Source organism: Ammospiza caudacuta, chromosome 10 (assembly GCF_027887145.1).
Source record: "Ammospiza caudacuta isolate bAmmCau1 chromosome 10, bAmmCau1.pri, whole genome shotgun sequence".
NCBI classification, from domain to species: domain Eukaryota; kingdom Metazoa; phylum Chordata; class Aves; order Passeriformes; family Passerellidae; genus Ammospiza; species Ammospiza caudacuta.
In genome coordinates this window covers 4,850,314-4,872,383 of record NC_080602.1, presented here as the reverse complement: position 1 = coordinate 4,872,383, position 22,070 = coordinate 4,850,314, and the positions used below count along the sequence as shown (strand labels likewise).

The 22,070-nt window shown below is 52.9% G+C and overlaps 1 protein-coding gene across 1 annotated transcript in view; it reads left to right on the top strand.

Annotated features, from left to right (window-relative positions):
* The first annotated feature begins 2,453 nt into the window (after nucleotides 1–2,453).
* The window catches only part of LOC131562132 (hydrocephalus-inducing protein homolog), a 30,615-nt gene continuing 10,998 nt past the window's right edge, over nucleotides 2,454–22,070 (top strand). Inside the window, exons 1-11 of the mRNA XM_058811701.1 lie at nucleotides 2,454–2,483; nucleotides 4,289–4,423; nucleotides 5,663–5,862; nucleotides 8,511–8,635; nucleotides 9,909–10,113; nucleotides 11,298–11,487; nucleotides 12,579–12,678; nucleotides 15,179–15,347; nucleotides 17,238–17,305; nucleotides 19,477–19,709; nucleotides 21,616–21,716. Of these exons, the coding sequence (XP_058667684.1) occupies nucleotides 2,454–2,483; nucleotides 4,289–4,423; nucleotides 5,663–5,862; nucleotides 8,511–8,635; nucleotides 9,909–10,113; nucleotides 11,298–11,487; nucleotides 12,579–12,678; nucleotides 15,179–15,347; nucleotides 17,238–17,305; nucleotides 19,477–19,709; nucleotides 21,616–21,716 (1,556 nt within the window). The remainder of the gene's footprint in view (nucleotides 2,484–4,288; nucleotides 4,424–5,662; nucleotides 5,863–8,510; nucleotides 8,636–9,908; nucleotides 10,114–11,297; nucleotides 11,488–12,578; nucleotides 12,679–15,178; nucleotides 15,348–17,237; nucleotides 17,306–19,476; nucleotides 19,710–21,615; nucleotides 21,717–22,070) is intronic.

Here is a 22,070-nt window from a genome sequence, read left to right as displayed (position 1 = left end):
GCCAATGGGACAGAGCCATATGGCTGGAGTATGTGTGTTCCACTCTGTATTATTAATTCACTGATGCTAAGTATTTCAGCTGGAAACTCCCAGGGCTTCCAGGAATGTCCTAGTGGCTGTGATCACAAGTTATTCACCAGTGCCACTTGTTCGAGAAAAGCCTTTCTGAACAGGCACAACTCTGAGGCTCTAGCTGGTTTACTTTTGCCTTTCAGCTGCTTCCCTCTAAGTTCCAGAGGGAGAAGTTTCTCAGCAGGAAGAAGGAGGCCAGCACTGGGGGGAGTATTCTGCCCAGAATTGGCCCATTTCTAGACAGGAGTGAGACTCGCCCAAAGGTAGCCTTTTCCTGCTCTTTTCCTTTCTGTTTCACATGAAGTTTGAAGAGGGTGTGTGCTTGTGACAGGCTTGCCTCCAGCAAAATACCTCAGTGTCCAGGTCCTGCTGTCATTGCAAGGTGCTGGGAGTGGTGGACTGGGAGTCCTGATCTGCACTAAGCCAACACAAATACCCTCTGCTGAAGCTGCTGGGGTGTGCTGGAGTGCAGCTGCCATTGCTAAAACAATGGGAGGAAGGCTGGGGACACAGAGGCCCAAAATTGCCCTTTGCCATTCTCCTGCTGAAGGAGCCACCTCTTGCTTTGGTGTGGTCACCATCAAATGCTCGGGGTCACAGGATTCCCTGCAGAGTGGCAGCGTTGGCCTTTGAAGGCCAAGGATCTGCAGGAATTACTTCAGATGGAACAAAACAAATTGCATTACTGCTTTGGGCTGGAACAATGTGTTGGAGCCTGACGGGGTGTTAGATTTTGCAGGCTGCCAGATGTACAGGGGACTGGCCCTAGGCAGAGGGGAATGGATGTGCTTTGTCTGGATCAGTGCCTACTCAGAGGTGTGTTTAAAGCTGCTTTTCTGGCAGGACTAGCTCGGTATAAAGCACAGTCCAAACGGGTAGGTGACTGAGGTGGGCTGTTGAGCAGGAAATTGGCAGCAAGAGACACGGAACACAATCCAGGTTAAGGATTGTCCTGGAGAGGGGCCTTGGGAACACCTCAGGGAAGGGCACAGCTAAGGGACAGTGTGCTGCAGCCACTCCCTTGAGCGGAATGTGTCTGCTGTGAAGTCACAGAGGAGACCTGCTTGTGTCTCTTCGGTGACAGCAGTGTGGCTGGAGAAGGCAGACAAAGCAGGGCAGAGTTTTCTCCAAGCAATGTCTCTGCTCCAGAAGCATTTGCTGTTGTTGTGTCATTCCAGACGTGCCTCTACAATGGCATGAAATAAGGTTGCAGTAATGACAGGAAAGCACCCATTTAAAGGCCATTGAAAAAGGAGATAACAACTCTACTTTTACCCAAGTTGCTGAGAAAATAACTGAAACTTATCCTCATTCAGCATCCACCTTACTTGTCTTTTTATTTTCAGCTCATTTGTCTTTTTATTTTTGCCTTTTCCTCTCTTTGGAACACACTAACTTTTAAATACAATGAAAAGGAACAAAATGATCAAAGCAAAAGAAAAGTGTTTCTTAGTAAGGATTCAGCTGAGCTGGGGATGTCTCCCTCCCTGAGAGCCAAGGGCACACACACACCCTCTGAGAAAATGGCAATCTTTGTATCCCCTTTGTACCCGGCTGGGGCGGTCCCTGTGCCCTTTGCCATTGGATGGGTACTCAGGAGCTTCCATTCTCTACTGAGCACCAACTTTTCTGTCCGCTCCCTGCTCGTCCTCCTTCCTTTTGGTCAGGTCTTCAACCCTGTCCCTCTATTTGTGACACTCAACAAACCAACCTGAACAAATGCAAACCACAAATAACACACAGAGCCAACAAATTCCATTCTTTTGCTTAATAACCTTTTGGCTTCAGCCAAATGTCACCTCATCTCTCACACCTGCTCTGGTCCTGTGCTCTTCTTACTGAAGTCTAAGTTCTAGAGCAAAAAAGATATTTGCAGTTGTGTGGGCCTCGGTTTCCCTGTCTCAGAGTAAAAGACATCCCAAATCCTTTCCCATGGAGTCTCCTGTAAATTCATGGGTTTTACTTACTCCATGAGTGCTCAGTCAGTGCCCCAGAGCTCTGTGACCGCATGGGCACAGGGCTGTGTTTTAGGAACGTGCTGCCTGGCATTCTGGAGAAAGAAACCTGGAGGAATCCATGCCGAAAGAGCAGCTTGGCTTGAGCCTGCTCTGTGTGGCCCAGCAGCTGTGGATGAGCTCAGAGCAGAGGTGGGTGAGCCACTGTTTGCCCAGTGTGGGCTGGGCAGACGTGCTCCCTCAGAGTCTGTACTTCACTGGGGATCAGTGGAAGATTCTCCTGCATGAACCTTCCTCACAGCAGCTGAAGCTCTCCCTGCTCTCTCTCCCCTCCAGCTGCCGTCAGCTGCCCCGAAACAGAGCTGGTTTGGGGTTTCCCCACCAGAGCTGGTATTTCAGAACTTCGTCGCTCGGCAGGTGTCGGAAATGGTGCTGTCTCTCATGAATAAGGACAAGGTAAGTGCTGGCACGCAGAGCTTTAACGCTGTGCTGGAAGAGGAGAGTGCTCTCATTCCCTCAGTGTACAGCAAAGCAAGTTATCTGCTGCAGCACATGCAGAAGAAAATGTCTCAGCACCTTCTTCTGCAAGATGGTGGAAATCTTCCTGTGCTGGGAATTGTCCCCAGATTTTGGCCAGGCGTTGATGGTGTCTATCCCAAAGGAGTTTCCTTCTCTTGAAAGCTCTGGATTGACAGGAATGTTGAGGGCTGTACAGTTCTTACCTGCTCTCATGCTTTGCCTTGGGTCTATAGCACACCCTGTGTGTCCTTGGTTAATCTTGGCTCCTGGTAGGAATCTCTGCCTCTCTCAGCCAGTTTGGCTCCCTTTGTGCAGCTCACAGGCAAAGCTCAGGGGCTGAGCCTTCTGCACTTTATGCTGGAATCACTTCTCATTAATGGCATTGGCCCTGCAGGAACCGTGTTCTGCAAGAGCCCTGCAATCAGAGTGATGGAGCAGAAGCAGTGAGAGGCCTTCAGGTTCCACTTGAGGCTCCTGCTCAGCTTCATCCAGCTCTGCTCAACTTTTCCAGAAGCAACACGGTGCTCTGCTTTCCCTTTGCAGAAGCACAGCACATCCAAAGCCATGTGCTCCTGGAGGTTTCCACCTTCACCTGAAGAAATTGGCATTGTTTTGCAGTTTCCCAAGAGAGCTGAGAGGGAAAAAGTTGAAAAATGTCAATTGTGTTCCACTGTATTGAGGAAAACTTGAGACCATTTGAATTTCAGTCAGGGAAACATTTTCTCAAGTGAGGCTTGTGCCAAGAGTGGGCTGGTGGGAGGAGACAGGAGGGAGTCCAAATCATCTGGTTTAGACTTTTGGAGAGCATTTTGGTGCTCAGGGGTTGATGAGATCAGTGTGCTAGAAAATGCATGTGTGCTGTGTCTGTGTACCCCAGAGGGCCGAACCTGGCCTGCTGGCTGCAGGCAGGAATGCCCAGCAGCCCAGCTTGCCTGCACAGGCAGCAGGAAGCCCTGGAGAGCCAAGATTGGCTTTTCATACTGGAACCACACTGTCAGTCAGTGCTGGCCCTGTTTCTCCAGGCAGAAAATGCCTCTGAAGCCCCATGGTCAATAGACACCGCCTGTCTGTGTTTCTGTCACTTTTGGCAAGCTGGTTGCTCTCATGGTTTTATGATTCTTGCTTGCTGCTTTGCTGCCCATTTAAATTCTCTTTGCCATCTCCTTGTTTTAGGGATTGTCTTGCTGTGTTCATTCCTTCTTTTGCTTTTCAGGTTTGCTTTTATTCCCAGTAAGACCACAGTGTTTGGTCTCCTGTCTTGCTGCTCTGCCTGCCTGACTGTATCCCCAGAAGTTCCCTACCCAAACCTGATCTGCTGGAAGGGAATTTCTTCCTTCCCCCACAGAAATGGGCTGGTTTGCTTTTAGGTAGCACATTCCCCCTCTGGAACATGACCACTTCATGGCTGTGTGCAGGCAGAAGCCAGCAGGTTTTTTGGCCTTGTTGAACATGCAGGTGACTTGGTTCAGGTGCTGTGTCTCCATCCTGCTGGTGCTGACCTGCTCGGCCCTTCCTTCCCAGCAGGCGCTGCCCTACTGCCCCTGGCCAAAATGCTGGAGCCAGAGAGAAGGGATTCAAGTTCAGCCTTGTGAATGATGTGCCTGTGCCTGCTCAGCTGGAAGTGCTTTGGAAAAGGGGCAGGGGAGGGATGTTAGCAGGGCATGGACAGGTCTCCTCTCGTCCACAAGTTTCCACTATGTTTCCACAAGTGGCAAAATCATAATTTCATGTCTTTGCTGCAGTTTCTTCACGTGGTGAAGGTCTCCATGGAGAGCTCACCTTACTTCCAGCTGGTGAGCTCCAGCGATGCGTACCGTGCCGTGCCGCCGGGCGCCTCTGCCCCTGTGCGCATCCGCTTCACCCCCAGCAAGAACAAGGTGAGGCTGGAGGAGCCAAAGCACACAATGATCTCCACAGCCATTGTTTTCCCTGCACTCTGGCTCCAGCCCATTGCATGCTGTGAGCTGGGCTCCAGGCGTGGGCAGGCAGCCTGCAGCCAGTCACACCTTGGCACTGCTGGCAGGCACTGCAGCCAGGCCTGACAGGCTCTGCTTGCCCTCCCTGCACACTGCTGAGCATTGCCAAGGGAAGATGCACGGGAAACAGGATGAAAATGACAGAGGGCTGTTGATAGATGTTGGGCCATCTCTAGGTCCAGTGGAAGGGGTTTCATTCTGATGGAAAACACCAGAGGAACAAAGAGGTCAGAGAGCTTTCCTCCTTCCTGGACTGCCAACAGCTTCCCTGCCTGCCCCTGGGCTGGAGCACAGCCGGTGCTTTTTCACCCCCTCTGTTGTGCAGCCTGTCAGCTGTGCTGTCCCAGAGCACAAGTGAGCATGGCACAGCTGCAGGGCCAGGGCAGAGGATGTGCTGTGCCCGTGAGCCCGGCCTGGCACAGGCACACTGGGCCCTGGGTGCCCTTGGTCAGCAGGAGGTTGCTGAGCTGCAGGGCACTTGGACACCTGCCTGAAGGAGCTGCTGTAGGGCAGGTACAAGCTGCAGGCAGAGCTGTGAGCCCAGCGCCCGTGGCAGTGACACTGCTGGGGCTCTGTCTTCATGCCTGTCCCTGTGCTTGCTCTGTCAGCTGGCACCCATTCCGTGCCAAAGGTGCTTTTGCGGGGAGCTTTGAACAGCAGTGCTGAGGCCCTGGCAAGTCTGATCTCAGTGCTGGGTGCAGGCCAGAGGTGCAGGATGTCTTTGGGTGCAGCTGTTTTCTCCTCTTCCTTTTGCTGCTCAGAGTCAGTTGAACACTTTGTCCTATTCTCAGACAGTGGGAATATAGAACTGTAAAGAGCAATGTCCTGTGTTCCCCAGCTCCATGTTGCTTAGAAAGGGGCTTAGGAATTCTTTAACATCATTAAAGTTTAGAGTAAAAATGATGGTGGCCTAGGGCTGTTATCTGTATGACCCAAGTGACACAAGAGCTGAATGCCACTGAGACGGATTTTGCAAAGTGCGCAGGTGCCTTTAAAATGTGATATAGTAGTAGAACTTAGTGTTGATTTGAGGGTGCAATAGGTAAATGGATGCCCTTGAAGGGGTATAGGAAATGGTTTTTCTTCTGCCATGGGGATGGCACTAAATGTCCTGTGCTGAGCCAGTTTCTTTTCCTGCAGGATTATTGCCACGAGCTGGTGTGCCTCACTGCAAGGGAAAGGATCGTTGTGCCAATTCGGGCCATTGGTGCCCGAGCTGTGCTGGACTTCCCTGCCCAGCTGGACTTCTCCAAGTGTCCAGTCAAGGTCAGCACCCAGCAGACTCTGCTGGTGCGCAATGTCGGTGCCCGAGCAGCTCGGTACCAGCTGAGCACGCAGAGGTGAGGCAGCTCATCTGTCCCTGTGCAAACACCTTTGGGTGAGAGCGGAGTTGGGAAAGAGCTACAGAAGGAACCAAGCATCGGATCTGCTGCCCTGCAGCCTGGCTGGAAGTGAGCAGGATGGAAGGCATCTGCTCTTGCTTCCAGTGGCCTTGGAGCTTTCTGTGTCCCAGATTTCCTGGAGGCTGCTGGAACATGTTGGGAGCTGGCTTGCACCCTGCTGAGCACAAGCAGCTTCTGAAATGCTTCCTCAGCACTGTCAGCCAAAGAGAGCCATTCTCAGGGAGGCCACAGGCACGTGGCTTTGCAGTGGTCCTGGAGGGGACCTCTGGAAATCATCTGAGCAAAGACACTGCTCAAAGCAAGAGCAGTGTCTGGGGGTTGCAAGGTGCCATTGGGAGACATGGACCTGTAAGGCATCTTGTAAGATGCCTTACAAGAAAACAAACATGTCAATGGACCTAGTATAAAAGCAGAAGAAAACAACCTTTTAAAACCCCCTCCATACCTTATCTTTTCTGCCTGTCAGGTGCAGTAGTGATTCATTGAGAGGATGGATCTAACAGGATGAGAAGTGTCTTAAGGAGCAGCTGACAATTAACAGAGAAAAGCCCAAAATTTAGCTTTCCAGGCCCATCTCTTGACAGCGATTTTAATTTGGTTCTTACAGTGTCAGGGATGTCTCCTTCACAGCTCTTCTAGCTGTGGGCTCAGGGAACAGTTTAGTGGTGTTGGCCAAAATTCAGAGGAGTTAAGTTTAGCTGTGGAGCTTGTGTCTTTGGGTCTTGGGGAGCCAGGTGTGTGTGAGAGATGACTGCTAGAGCAGGGACAGAGGAGTCTGGTGGGTAGAGCCCAGGGATGGAGGCGATGCGGGGGCTGATTTGCACTCAGTTTTTCAGTCCTGACAGCTGAGTCCTGAACTTGGCTGGATCCTCTTCTCCTGATAATTTGAAAAGAAGAAGACACCTTCTTTCTCAGGCAAGCCCTGAAGTCATCCCTGAAATGTTATTCCCATCCTGCCACCTGAAGGCAGGAGCATGTAAGATGGGGCAGGAGTGGGAAGGGAATGGAATGGAAGGCAGTGCTGAAGCCTGGCCAGGGATTCCCCTAACTGGCAGCTTCTCTATTGCGGTGAAATTTCTGGCCAAAGACTAAGAACAGAATGCTGTGCCTTGCCCCCAGCAGGCCCTGATCCCCCCAGCCCCAGCAGAGCTGCAGCAGTGCTGGCATCAGCCCCGGGGCAGATGCAGGAGCACGAGCACTGATCTGGCTCTGGGGCTGCTGGGGCCTTGTCTTTCCTCCCCTCCCTCCAAAGTCTCACGTCCAGCACATGAACATTGCTGGCCCAAGGCTTCTCCATCAGCCAGCAGTGATGTTCTCACCAGTGGCAATGGGAACAGGTCAGCCCATAACTACAGCAAGAGGTCCTGAATGAGCAGAACCTGAAGCGAGTTCTTCAGCTGTTACTACTGACATGAACAAAGTTCAGCTTGCCAGATGTTCTCTTTGTTTTTGTGTGTGATGCATTCATCAGCAAAGTCCCCAGAACACATTTGAAGTGACAGATTGACCAGCAACAAAGCACCAAGGCCAGGAACTTCGGTTTCCTCAGTGGGGCTGTAGAAGGGCACAAAGCCCAGCAGCTGCTGGGCAGAAGCACATTTCCCCTGAGCTGTCCCTGAGCATCAAAGCACAGAGTCTTGTGTTTGTCAGGCAAGAGCTGTTTACCTGGTGACTAAATCCTGATTGCTCCTGTTAAATCCAAAGTGCACCAACGCATCTGCATCATTATTTCCAACACATTGCACAGAGTTTCTCTGCTGGGCCAAGCAAACAGTTACCAGCCTGCATGACAGCCCAGAGTCCCAGACTGCATTGCTGGCAAACACACAGAAACCTCCGGTTCTGCTTCCTTGATGTGCTCCTGCTCATGGCGCTTCATTTAGCTGGGATTGGACCCTTCAGACTGTAAATGGCATCGTCCTTTTGGGTTTCCATGTCACTGTATTGCTCTAGTCTGCATTTGCACTCTTTCAGAGTTTTGATTACTCCTCTTCTTAGAGCAGCTTTCATTGAAATGCCTTGAAAAGTTGCCCTTTTTAAGCTAAATCACGATGATTTCAAGGTAAAATAAACCAAAGAAGCACACTGCAAATTCAACAGCAACTATTCCTTGGTCTTCAGGGAAAAGTTCCTTCTCCCTGTCTGATTCCTAGGCTGTAATCTCCCAGGACAGGGAGTGCCCTACCATTTGCATCTCTTGAGATGGGATTTGTAGGCAGCAGGAAAAGAGAAATTCCTGAGGCAGTCAGTGTCAAGTTGTGCATGCAAATAGCTCTGAACCCTCTCTGTGCTTTTCACAAACCATTCTCTGATGGGATTGCTGGCAGTGGGAGCCTTGAGGCTCATTGCAGAGAGCTGGATGCAGAGTATGGGGAGCTGAGGCCCTTTTACCCCCAGGGTCTTGTGAGGGCTGGATCTTGTCAGCAGTGGCTCAGTGGCTGTTTGTGATCCTGTCTGTTCTGTCTCTTGTGCTGCCTGTGCTTGGTTTGCTCCCTGCTTGGCCAAGGGAGCTGCAGGGAGCTGCAGTGCAGCAGGAATCTCATGGCCAGGCGTCCCCAGGCCTGACCCCTCTCTCTGTGTTGCAGTCCTTTCTCCGTGGTGCCGGCCACAGGAGCTCTGGGCGCTGGTGACACCGTGCAGGTGACAGTGGCATTTCACCCGCTGGCCAGCGGTGCCCATTGCGGCTCCCTGGCCGTGTGCTGCAGCTCAGGTGAGTGCTGGGCCCTGCAGGGCACAGGACAGTTCTGCACATGGCTCCCTGCTGTCCCATCCCCTGCATTGCCTCCAGAGGTGCCTCCCCTGTTCAGCCTTACCCCAAAGCAAACTGAGAACTCCTTGGTGTTTAGGGGCTTGAGAAAGGCAAAGATTTTTGACTGCTGTTTTGCTGGGACTTGCTGAGTGGAGGAAGGAGGAACTCTGATTCTCCACTACCATGTGGCTATGCCTGGGTGAAGTTTTATTTGATTCCTGGGCAGTGCTGTAGGTGAGGTCTCCATCAGACTCTCTCCAATGCAATGGAATTCTTGCACACCTCTGTCCCATATGCTGCTTCTCCACTGGCTTGTCACAGGCCCTTTTTCTGTGTGGCCCTTACACATAGATGTAGTTTCTGTCTAACAACATTTTCAGGCCTTTAAGTTCCTTTTTTGTGACAAATCAAAACAATTTTTTCCCTGTCCCCATTTCCCAGGCTGTTGAAGCTGTTGCAAACCTCTCACATCTATCTCCCATTTGATTTCTAGACTGAGGGATCCCATTCAGTCTTAATGTAGAAACTGCTCTGTACTCACTGATCTTTCCTTTGTCCCTTTCTTCTTTGATTTGCAATGCTCCAGCTTGGTTTTTCAGATCAGAACAGTATAAAATATTTAAAGACTGATGTGGCTGTGGGTTTGGACAGGGAGATGATTTTCACGGTGCTCATTCTGTAGTGGTTTGTCACATTGCAGAGCCAGGCTGGTTGTGTTTCCTCACCTGTGTCCCCTCCTGCTGTGGGCTGTCACTTCACTTGTTCCTCTGGGCCTCCTTTTGCTGCCCACCTGCCCCCAGGCATATTTGCTGGTCAGCAAGAAGGGATCCAAGGGATCAGGAGAGACAGGAGTCTCCTGGGATGCCCGGGGAGAGCCTGGGCAAGGCAGGACTGAGCAGGGCTCCTCAGCCCTGTCACCTGAAGGACTTGGATGCAGAAATCCTGGTGATCTGAGTGGGTCACCGGAGCACATGGACCAATCTCCCTGTCCATCCTGTCCCCTTGGGGCCAAATCTCTACAAACACCCTCAGAAATAAGGTGTTTTAGGAGGTGCCCAGGACATCCTCACGCTGTACACACAGAGCTGAAGGATGTGATCAATGGGGTGGTCCACAGAAGTGCTCCTTCAGCGCAAAACTGGGACACTTTCTTCTGTGCCCTGTGCTTTGCTCTGTCCCTTGTGCTTCCATCAGCCAGTGAGCTGAGCAAAGACTCCCCTTTGCTTTGTTCCAGGTGAAGAAAGAATCCACACAAAGCTCCAGGGAGAAGCTGTAGATGTCAACGTTGGGCTGAGCACAAATTCCGTGGAGCTTGACAAGACTTTCACCAGCATGTCAAGCCACAGAACCCTGTTCATTGAAAACAGGAGTAACATCACAGCCCACTTCCAGTGGAAGGCTTTTGCTACTGAGGAAGAAGAGAATGAAGCGAAGAGGAGGTTGGTTTGAAAGATGCATTTCAGTGAGATACAGGCCCAAGACTGAAACTAACGTGTGGCCTCAGGGGATGTTGGTGCTTTTGAATGGTTTAGGCCAAGTGAACCATGCCCGGCACTGGGGTGTGTGTCCCTGGGCTTCAGGAGCTCAGCACTCAGCATTCCAGGTCATTTATACTCCAACCAGGGATGGCATTTTGGGAAGGAAAGGTTGATTGGGATGACTGGATTTCCTCAGGTTCTAATTGGGCTCTTGTCTCTCTTCTCTTCTTTCGACATGACCTGGCAACATCCTTAAGCATTTCCTGAGTTGCCAGTCCCTCTTTCCAAAGGTGATACAGCCTCTTTTTTCCCTTTAGTTCCTTCAAAATCTCCTTGCCCATGCGGGCTGGTAGTGTGTCCCTGTGCTGCTGTCAGAGAGGTTTTGTGCTCTCAGAGCAGAGAGGATTTTTTGTGAGAGAAGATAGTGCAGGATCCTTTCCCTCTCAGGACATTCTAGTGCCATGCACTGGGATGGGATCCAAAAAGCTCTGGCTCATGGAAAGGTCTCTCCAGGAGTTTGCTGTCTCCCTCCTGCACAACAAAGTTCCTTCCCCTCTCAGAGCCTCTGTTTTCATGCATATTGCATATAAAAACTTGAATGTCCCTGAAGGGATTCAGTGCCTGAATTCATCAATTTCCTGTGGAAGTGCTCTGGGATGCTCTTGTGAAAGGCAGAGTAGGGAACGGGGCAGGTCCAAACTGGAAGAAACAAAGAGTGATGCTGGTAACACGTAGCTGCAAGCCAGCTTTGTCTCCCCTTGCCAGGGAAATGCTGCAGTGGGTGCTCTGTGATCTTTCTGTGCCCCCCCGAGCAGCTCAGTGGGAAGAAAAGCCACTTGAAATGGCTGGTTGATTCTCCCTCAGCTGTGGCAGAGGCTTTGAGGCAGGAGGCTCTCTGGAGGGATGCTGGCTTTGCAAACCTCTGCTGAGCTTGCAAGGGTGGAGTGAAACTCCCTGCTGGGCCAGGGAACAGCAAGTTGTCCTCTGATCCCTGTGGGACCCTCGTGGCTTGGGCTCAGCCTTTGCTGGGGAGCTGCTGCTGCTGCTGCTCCTCAAGTGCTTTGCTCTCTGGCGCTCACACTTCTCTCTGCAAATCTGTGGCTCATGAAACCATCTGCTGGCCTTGTCTCTCCCTGGGGCTGCAGGCAGTGCTTGCTGCGGCCGCCCAAAGAGGTGTCCCAGGAAAACTTCCCAGAGGAGAAAGAAACAGAGAAGGTGAAGAGCTTTTGTGGAGATCACAGTGCCCTCCTGAGCAGCATGGACAAGGAGAAGATGGCAAAGGTGCAAGAAGACCCCATGCTGTTCTCTGATGACATTTTTTTCCTTGAGCCAATGGTAAGTGATAGCTGAGAACATTCTCTTCCTCCTCCTCCTCCTCCTCCCACCCACCCTACTCCCTACACCCACCCCTTCCCCGGCTGCGGTCACTGGGCAGATCCTCAGCTGGCTCCATGTGCTGGCAGGGAGGACATGGAGTTTCTGGTGAGGCTGCAGGGCTCGCTGCTGAAAGCATTTGTGCCCTGCAGGCTCCAGGCAGGGCTGGGAGCCTGACAAAGCCCAGCTCTGCTGCCAGGCTCGAGCTCAGGGCACTGCCTGCGTGTCCTTGCAGTGTCCCAGGGAGCAGTTCTTGTAGGCAGGGGCTCCCCTGACACGTGGGGCTCAGCAGAGGCTGTTGGAGCACTGCCAGCTCACACACTGACCTGAAGCTTGCAATTGTTCCCTAGCAAAAGGAGGCCAAATTCAGCCCAAGGTTAATGACAGAAATGCCAATCCCCTCCTGTAACCATGCCTTGCACTATTTCTGAGTGTCCCTTCCAGCGTCATCTGTGAGCCTGGACACCAGGGTGGAAGGTTAAAATGGGCCTTTGGAGTTGTCCTGCACACAGGGACAGAAAACCTTTTCCTTTTCTGGTGGTGCAAGCAAACTGCCACATGCTCCCATCAACCAGAGCCTTGATTCTGAGTACTGGCATTGTGAGAGATGATGAATGCCTGGTGTGTGCACAGTGGAACACCCTTCTCATCTTGGAGTAAACCCTAGAATAATCCCAACCTCTGCTTTCTTTCAGTAGAGGTTAAACTAATATCTTTATTTCCAAGGAAGGGGATCATGTTCTCTTCTTGGTTACAGCTATGGCCCATCTAAGGCCAAGAGCCAGCAGGGCACAGTGGCAGTTGCATCCCACTGTAGCTGACAGCAGCATGATGTGCCCAAGAGCTTGTGTCAGAGCAGCAGGAATATTGTGGAGAGTGGGAGCTGATCAGCTGAGCATTGAGAGCTGTGTTGGGCTGGGTTTGGAGTGTTTCCTTGGCTCCTTGTGTTGTTCACTCATCACTGATGCTCTAAACAAAGGCTTACAGGAGGGTGGTGAAAACAAGAATGTGAAGTTTGCAGACCAATCTTTTGCTGTCTCTTTCTGGTGTAGGAGGGAGAAATCAGGCCGAATTGTTCAGCTGAAATCAAGGTGACCTTCAAACCCCTGGAAGCGCTGGAGTATGGAAGTGTGGCTTACTGCAGCATCTCAGGTGCAGCTCCTTTGCCCTGCCTCTCTCCCCCTCAGTGAAGCCCTGGTGCCAGCCTGAGCCCACTGGGCTCCCATGGAAGTGCTGGGAAGGGTCCCTGGTCAGCAGGGCAGTGCTGGCACATCCCCCCTGGCCCTGCAGCTCCCAGGGAGTCTCCCGTGCCAGGCCAGGGCTCAGAATGCTGTGTGTGCCTGAGTGATCCCAGAACAGCCCAGGCAGTGCAGGGAGAGGTTTTCATGCCGTGGCTTTGCCAGCATTCCCTCAAAGGCCAGAGAGCTCCAGAGCAGAACAGCTTTAGTGAACAAGCACTCAGCCCCTGCAGGACCCTGGCCTCCAGGATGGCTCCATTTGCCATGGATCCATCATCAGGGAGCAGGAGCTGAGTTAGAAATGGGCTCCCTGAGCCTGGACCACCTCCCAGTGCCCAGACAGCAGCAGAGCAGAGGGGGCTGAGCCCCCTGAGCCCGGGCTGTTGGTAGAGGGAGCAGCCTTGGCCAGCAGCTGCTTCTCTCCCTGTGTGGCAGTTGTCACCTTGCAGCTCCCAGTCTGTGGCAATAGAACACAGTGCTGAGTGTCACAAGGGGAGCACCTGGGCAACAAAGTCCTGTGCTCCTGGGCCAGGGAGTTTGGCAATTGCCAAACCCTGTTGGAGCTTTGTGCCTGCACTGAATGGATTTCAAAGCTCCTATAGGTGCAGGGGAAGGAAACCACAGAATCACAGTATGGTAAGGATGGAATGGACCTTAGAGATCATCTAGTCCCAAGGCCCCTACCATGGGCAGGAACACCTCCCCATAGAGCAGGGAGCTCCAAGCCCCATCCAGCCTGGGTTGGAACACTTGCAGGGCTGGAACCTCCACAACATCCCTGGGGAACCTGCTCCCGTGCCTCACCACCCTCACAGGGAAAATTTCTTCCCGAATATCTCACCTAAATCTCCTTTCTCTCCATTTCTACCCATACCTCCATGGCCTGTCACTACAGGAACCAGAGATGTTTTAAACTCAGCAAACTGGTGGCTCAAATTGGAAAGCAGCCCAGGGAATGGGTTAGAAATTGCAAGTCAGCCTCAGGGGATATGTCCTGAGGGAAGAGAAGGGTCCATATCTTCTCCTGCAGCATCGGGAGCTGGTTGCATCCAGCTCAGAGTTGGGGACTAGCACTGAGGCAGCCTGGAAAATCCAGTGTAGCAGAGGGAATGATTGTACTGCAATGGACATCTCTCCCCAGGCTGTGAGAGCAGGCTGCCCCTGCAGCTCAGAGGGGAAGGCCAAGGACCCTTGGTTGAACTCAGCTCTCCTACTCTGAACCTTGGGAACGTTTTCGTCAACACCCCCCATGTCTATGAGGTGAGCAGCAGGGCTTGGGATGGATCCTGATGGCTTCTGAGGCAGCAGCAAGCCTGGTGCAGCTGTGGAATTGCTGCCAACCTGGGCAGCTGTGAGCAGGGAATATTTGATGGACTGCTCAAATCTGGGGGGACACAAAGGTGTGTCAGTTGTTCCTGAAGCCCCAGTCCCTGCTTTTGGGCAGCCTTCCTTAGGGATCAGCTGGGAGGCTTCCTGCAAAACAACTCCTTGGCACATGAAACCAAGCCTGGGTCAAAAAGCTGCATGTTCAGAGGCTTTTGTGGCAGTGCCAGACACAAGGCACCTTTGGACTGGGCTCTGCAGAAGCAGCTGCACCAAAGTGGCTGCCTTTGAGCTTCAGCCCACTGCCAACAGCTGCCAGCCAAGTGTCTTCTGCTTATTGCTGCAATCACAGGAAATCCTTGGGAGTTCTCTCCCTTGCTGACCAGTCCCTCACAGCACTTCAACCTCGGTGCATCTCTGGCTCTAGAAAGAGAAAAGTGATCCTGGGAATAAAGCAAAGGGTTTTTCTACCTATTTGTCTCCCCCCCAGTAGAGTCAAGCTTGCAAAAACTTCATGAGGCACTGCATCATGGCAGACACTTTCAAAATCTTGGCTGTGGATGGGAAAGACACGCTGAGATTTGTTACAAACGATGGTGCTCTCTGTACATTTTGACGCTGATGCCTCATTCTCAATGTATTGTTTTCATGGTCTGGGAAAAGGTGAATGAGCAGATGGTGCTGTTGGAGCTGTGCTCACTGGGGCAGCAGCAGCTCTGGGGTGATTCCCTAGGCAGCTGCAATCAGCCCACGTTGCTCTCAGCGCCAGCTCTCAATGCGCTTGGTGCTGCTGAGCAGAGGGGCACTGCTCTGTGCCCATGGGATAAGCCCAGGGTGACTGCAGTTCTGTGGAGTTGCCACTGCTCTGCATGAAAACCCAAAGGCAGAAGTTGTCCTGTTGAATCTTTGGACTTCTGCCATTCAGCAGCACAAAGCATCTTCTGCCTTTTCTGGGTGTTCATTGCATCATTAGACAATAACACACAAGAAGGGGAGATTCCACACGTATTTCCATTTTGCTCTCTTGCTGCTGCAGGTGAAACTGATGAACCCAGGAGCTATTGATGCTCCCTTCACCTGTCTCCCTTCAGCCACCAACCTGGGCTTGTGTTTCAAGTTTGCCCCCGAGGAGGGCATCATTGCAGCAGGTGGGAGCCAGGCTGTGCAGATCTCCTTCAGTGCCACCGTGCTGGGGAGCTTTGAGGAGGAGTTCCAGTTCAGTGTGGCTGGATCTCCTACGCCTGCCATCCTGACCATCAAGTAAGGACCCTGGGAGCTGGGTGGGCACATCTGTAGCTGTCTCTGGGACATCCCCCACCTGCCTCCTTTTGGGGTGGAGCAGAGGAGAAAGGTGTTTCCTGAGGTCTGAATCTCTGCTCTGCCGCTGGCATTGCTTTGGTGTCAGGCTGCCTCCTGCCCTGTGTGGTGGCTGGGAGCTGGAATGACTCGTCCCTGCAGGGATCTCCCTGTGCCTTGGGCCATGGCAGGCAGTGGGATGGATCAGCTTTGGGCAGCAGCTGCTCTGGGATGTCCCACCTGAACACCCAGCAAGGCCCCCAGGGCTTTGCAGATAGGCCAGCCTGGCTGATTCTGCAGCAGCAGCAGCAGTGTTTGTAAAACCTTGTGTGAATAATCCATGCCAGATGGGCAGCAGCAGCCTCAGCTCACCTCTCATGGCCATGCTGTGGGGCACAAGCTGTGCCCCCAGCTCCTGTGCCCAGAGGGCTCTGGTGCCTCCTTTGCACAGCCAGCAAAGCGCTGATGTGGGAGTCAGGAACTGTGGGCTGGTGCCATGGCAAGAGACAATCCTGGCCCAGCCACAGGGAGAAGGGCGGATCATAGGGGAGGCAGAGCTCAGTGCTCAGCACCACAGCAGCGTGAGGCCTTGTCCCTGCCAGCCTGAGCCATGTGCTGCAGGATAATGGAGTGGAAGCAGGAGAGCTGATGCTGGCTGCTCTGCAGCTTTGGAGCTGGGCTGCTGCTCTTGGGCAGCACTGGCTCAAGGCAGTGAAGAAATGAAAGCAATCTGCACCTGATGGTACCAATGAGATAAGGGAGATGGGTAAAGAAGAACAAGGAAGTTATTCCTTAGCAAGAGAAAAGTGGTGAGCAGGTCTGCCCATAGTGCAGAAACAAATCTGCTGCCTTTGTTTTTGGAGGAAAAGTGCTGCTTTTTTCATTTGGAAATCAAGAGGGAACCTTTCACCATCAAATAATTGATTCTCCTCTGTCCCTCCCCCAAAATGGCCATGGGGTGTTTGTGCATAAGCAGCTTTCTCCTTGAGCAGGGGCAGGTGTCTCTTGTTGAGATGTGCAGAGCAGAGCCAGGGGCAGTCCTGTGAGTACAATAGAGGACACAGCTGACTGGTTCTTGATTTTGAACCAAAAGGCAGAGTGGGCACTGATTGGCATCAACCATGAAATCAACTGGTGAATGTTGTGCAGCTTCAAGTGCTGATTTCAGTGGATGTTGGTGGCTTTTGGAGTGTGTCTGCTGAGTTCAAGGGAAGGTGAGGTGCTGTGCTAGATTCAGGACAGCCAAGTTTGGTTGTTGAAGCTCTTGCTCTTGGCTGTGCCAGCTGGTGCACTGCTGACAAGCTGGTCCTTTCCTCTAGGATTCATCTGTGCCCTGGGTAGAACTGTTGCTGCTCTTTTCAGAGGATGTTTGGGAATGCCCTGGATTCATATCTCAGAAAGTGTCTGTAATGATTGTGTGGGTCAAACTCTCTTGAGAAAGCTCCTCCATGGGAACAGCAGTTGCAGCTCAGAAGGAGCAAAGCAGGGAAGCTGTGGTTGGAAGGGCTGCTTACAGAAGTTAGTGGGGACACCTTGATGTCCATGCCATTGCAGATGGGGAAACTGAGGCACGGAGCCATGTCTGGGTGTGTGTTCAGGGTCCTTCATGGGACCCCCAGCAACCCGGGGGCTTCTCCTGCCTGCCCTGTGCCCAGAGCCCATCAGGGGCTGTTGGCTGCTGCCCCTTGGCTGGAGCTGCCTCCTGTGCCCAGGGCCCTGTGCTGAGCACACGGGGCTGTGTTGGTTGGAAACCCCGGGTGCCCTGAGCCCGGGTTTTGTGCCCCCGAGCCACGACAGCCGCACCTTTGCAATGCCTTTAACCGAGCCATTGCCTGCTCTGTCCTCGGCCTGCAGGGGCAGCGTCACTGCACCGAGTTTACACTTCGACCTCGCTGAGCTCGACTTCGGGGACATCTCCTTTGGTGAGTGTTCCCTGGGCTGGGACACAGCCTCAGGGATGTGTGCCTTCCAACAGAAAAGCATCCCTCACTCCTGCTCTGCCCCAGCAGCCTCTTCAGGCTGTGAACTGCAGGGCTGCTGCTGCTGCTGCTGCTGCCTCAGGGGGCATTTTGCCATTGTGAGATCCAGTGGAAGCAAGGAATAGAAAGGCAGAATTTTCTGGTGTCTCTGTGCTGCTTTAAAAGACAGATGTCTGCCAAGGAAGGTGGGAATCTTGCTGCAATGGAAAGATGAGCCCCTCCCTCCAAATGATTATCCCTTCGAAATGACAGGGCTCCCAGGCAAAAGTGTGGGAAAAGGAATAACAGTTCTTTGCTAGACTGTCTCAGGAGAGCACAGACAAGAAGGCAAGGACAGACATTTCCCAGATGCCAAGTCCTGTTTTTCCCCTTTGGTGGAGTTCTGGTGACAGCAGGAGGAGCTGTGGGCTCTGGCAGGCCAGGGATCCCCCCCAGCCGGTGCGGGAAGGGAAGGGAAGGAGGAAATGCTCCTTTTGCAAAGCCCCAGAGGGCAGGGGGATGCGGGCAGTGCCCAGCAGCAGCAGCAGCAGCAGCGGGGCAGGCAGGCAGGGTCGGTGCCAGCGCTGAGCTGCAGCCAGGGCAGCCCCGGGCCAAGCACAAACCTCCCGCAGCAGCAGCGGCCGAGCTGCGACCCCCGAGCGGGAGGAAGGGAAGCTCCGCTCCCTGCCCAGCCTCAGCTCCCACTGCACAGCCGCCCACGGCATCACGCCACAACTCCCAAGAACCCCCAAGGGAAAAGCCCAGCCCCAGGGCCAAAACCGCCCCAAACCCCCCAGAACCCCTGTCCCCCTTCCCAGACCCAGGGCAACGTTCACTGCCAAGCCTAAAGCCAGAACAATGAAGTTCATGAACTTCTGAAGGAAACTCATTGCCTTTCTTGAGCTGCTTCTTCCCCAGCCTGCATCACCACGGAGGCACGTGTCAAGTTGACTTTGGAAGGAATGAAAGAAGAAAGGCAACAGATGGAAATATGGTTCTGAAGCAGGAGATTGATCCTGCTGAATCCATTTTCATTCCTAAGGGCTCTTCGGCTGAAGGCAGCTGTTGTATTTTTGCTTCTTTGTAACTCTTGACTGTTGTCTGCATGTGCTGGCCTCAGTCTCCTTGGAGGTTTTGACATCTGGGTTTGTCCTTTTTGTGCCTCTCTTGCCTCCCTGCTGGAGTCCCTGCTGGAGCTGGCAGTGGTCACTTGGATGGGCACAGAGAAGCTCTGGGCTGCAGCTGCAGTTGTTTTTCCTCCCCATCTGTGTCCCATTGACTCTTGGTGAGCAGGCCTGGGGAGAAGTCTCCTGCCCACAGAGCTGGCCAGCCCAGCCAGATGTGCAGTGCAGAGCAGGCTGTGGCTGCTCTGCGCGCTCTGCAGGACATCCCCACCATGAGTGGCTGTATCTCTGGCTTTGCAGGATGGAAAGCAAATCTCAGAGCCAAAGTGGGGTAAACCCTTGCAGGCAGCACTCTCAGTGAGCAGCACGGCTGTGATGTCCCTGTTTGTGGGCTGAGGTGGGACCTGGTTCCTGATTGCTAATCTCAACGCAAGGCTCGGCTGTGCCCCCAGCTGAGCGGGCTCTGAGCTGTCACGTGCTCAGTCTGTTTGGCCCAAAGCAAGAGATGCCTTAAGGATCCTGCAGAGAGAAGCTGCATTAGGGTTCTTTGCCTCACGTTCTAGTTGCGGATTCCATCCTCACTTTCTTTTGCTGTAGCTTCTTCTTACTGACAACTCACTCTTTATATGTCTTGAAAAAGGTGGGAGTGTTGGCAGGCTGAGCAGGGAATTGGACAGCTTGAATTCTCAGAGTAAATGCTGGGTCTGGGTGCACACTCATCACTGAGAGAGAACTGGTGCTGGTTTGGGGCAGGTGAGGGAGCTTGGCCCCATCACAAAGAGAGAAGCTTGCAGTGTTCAGCAGGGCTAGGAGTGGACATTTTCAAGGCTGCAGTCTGGAATCTGTGTCAAAGGGAGCTAAGTGACGATTAATTCCTCACGCAGCTTCTGGGTGAGCTGTAGTTCAGATCATAGAGAGCTCCACTCCAATGCCACTTTGATCCTGCCAGGATCTTGCCCCCAGGATCATGGCCTGCTGGGTGCCTGAATGGATATTTGTGTCCTTGCCCAGGCTTTCCCTACACGCAGCGCTGCCGCCTCACCAACAGCTCCACGGTGCCCCTGACGTTCCAGCTCCGCATGTCGGACGATGGCACGCAGCCGGCTGTGGACAGCGTGGATCAGATCCGCAGGGACACCGACCCGGCCTGGAGCAAGGGAATCCATTTCCATGTGGAGCCCAGGGAGTTCACCATCAATCCCAGCGGAGGCACCATCCTCCCCCAGGGACACCGGGACATCGAGGTACGGCAAGAGCCCAGCCACAGCCGCTGCAGCACCAGGGCTGGAGCTGCACTGCAGGGTGGGAGGGCTTTAGCTCTGGTGCCAGCTTGGAGCATGCTGGCACTGAGAGATATGCACTGCTGGGATGCCTCTGCTGGCTGGCTTACTCGGGATGTTCCTCAAAGAGCACTGTTTGCTTTCCAAAATCATATGCCTGAGTTCACAGACCTTATGGTCAAGGCCTGAAGCCATTCTTGTGTTTTTGAGAGCGATTGATTTGATTGCAATGGGGCAGAGCAAGGATGAGGGCAGAAGGTGGCTGTTAGAGAGATGTCATTGTATCAAGCAGTGAGCTTTTCTTTGTGGTGTCATTTCCCCCCTCTTGGGCAGCAGAATGATTTGTGTTCACTGCAGGAAGCTCCAGTGGAGACAAAAAACTCTGCAGCCATGTGTAGCGGTTCAAATTTATTGTATTGATTCCTTGTTAAGTGGTTTGTTCTGTGGTACCCCGTGTTCTCCCTGAGTTGGTTTACCCCTGGGTTTTAGCCTCCCTCAAAGCTGTCCCTCATGCCATTCCCTGCCCCTTGTTCCAGCTCTTTCCCTGCCTGTCAAACCCAGCCCCTTTTGTTCCCCAACCTTCTTTGCCAATTTAACCTGGAGCCAATCCCTGTCTGCAATGCCCCTTTGGAATTCCCCTATTCCTGGAGGCCCCATTGGCCCATGTGAGCCATCCTCCCCACCCTCCTACCCAAAGTGGCCCCAGACACTTGATGTAATCCCCTCAGTGCTCCCCTGAGGATTCCCTTTTGGCTTGCTGTTTGTATTCACCCTCTGATTTGTATCTGTACAAAAGCCCTTGCACGGGAGTGTCCAGGGCTCTTTTGGCTTTGACCCTTTTGCTTGGAATAAACCCTTCCTTGTGGAACTTCAAGACAGAGATCCTCCTCCTTTCTCCTCTGCCTGGTCCCGTTGGTGGCTTGTCTCTTGCGGCGTAGAGCAAGAGGCTCTGAGGGTTCTGCCTGTGGTCAATGCCCAGCCTGGGGCAGTTCTGAGGGTTCTGCCTGTGGTCAATGCCCAGCCTGGGGCAGTTCTGAGGGTTCTGCCTCTGGTCAGTGCTCACCCTGGGGCAGTTCTGAGGGTTCTGCCTCTGGTCATTGCCCAGCCCGGGGCAGTTCCCCACTCCTGGCGTGGGGCCGGAGTTCTCAGAGCCAGCCTGGGGTCAGGGTCCAAGGGCAGCCATGAACTGCCCAGCACCTGCTGGGCCACACTTTGCCCTCAGCCTCCTGCTGTAAAGCTGAACTCGTTGTGGTCGAGTCAGATTTCCTCGGCATGGATGTCTTTGTAGTCAGATGAGAAATTGGCCCCTTAATTTGAATGCAGTGTTGCATGGAGCTGTAGTCTAATGTTTTAACGTAGCTGACCTGACATAGGAAGGGGACCAGGACACCAGGTGGTTCATCACAGGTCCAGTTTATTGAAGAAAGCTTCAAACACTTATACAGCAAATAATAAGCTTATGAATATTCTGTAAGCCAAGCAATCTATTGGTTAAACTATACCATTAACTCTTCCTCATTCCTTAGGGGTTACATCTCTCTTTTCTCATGTCTCTCTCACTATTTGTTATCCTACTACAGCTAGGCCCAAGGACACGCTATCTCACAGGTGCAGGACTTGGAATTAGCCACAGTCTTGTACTTTTCCATTCTCTAGTCTCCTAAATTTCCCAACACTGACCTGTGCCCTTATAGCAAGGTGTGTTTAACAAATGTGGTATTGCCAGAAGGCTTTTGTTACTCTGAGACTGTGCTCTACACATGGAGCAGCAGAAGAATGAAGGGCAAATCCTCCCTCAGGAACTGGAGGTTATCACCCGTGGGTAATGAGCTTTTGTAAGGAAGCATTAACTGTTCTTCTCTTCCACCAGGTGACCCTGTGCTCCAACACGGTGATGGAGTTCTACCGGAGATTGCTGGTGGACCTGGAGGGTATTGGCAAGGGAGTGGCATCCCTGATCATCACAGCCAGGTACCAGCCCTTGCCTGGCCTCCCCCAGGCACTGCCTTGCCCAGGCTGTGCTGGCTGCAGCTGCCAAGGAGAAGTGCTGCTGAATGCCCTCATGTTGTGCCAGCTGGACACGAGAACAGCAGTGCTTGGGCAGCAGCCCGTGGTGAAAAGCACGTTTGCTCGCAGCCCAGCACGGTCCTGGGCCCTCTTCTAAAGGCACCAGGAATTATATCATTGATTGGCCTTGTTTTTGGTGCTTGAGGTGGAACAAATTTCCTGAGGGCCTCCTCTCCTTCAGGCTGCAAGAGGTGGAGTTGTGCTGGCTGTGAGCACGGTGCACTGGTTTGGGCCACACCAAGCAGCTGCTGAGAGTCA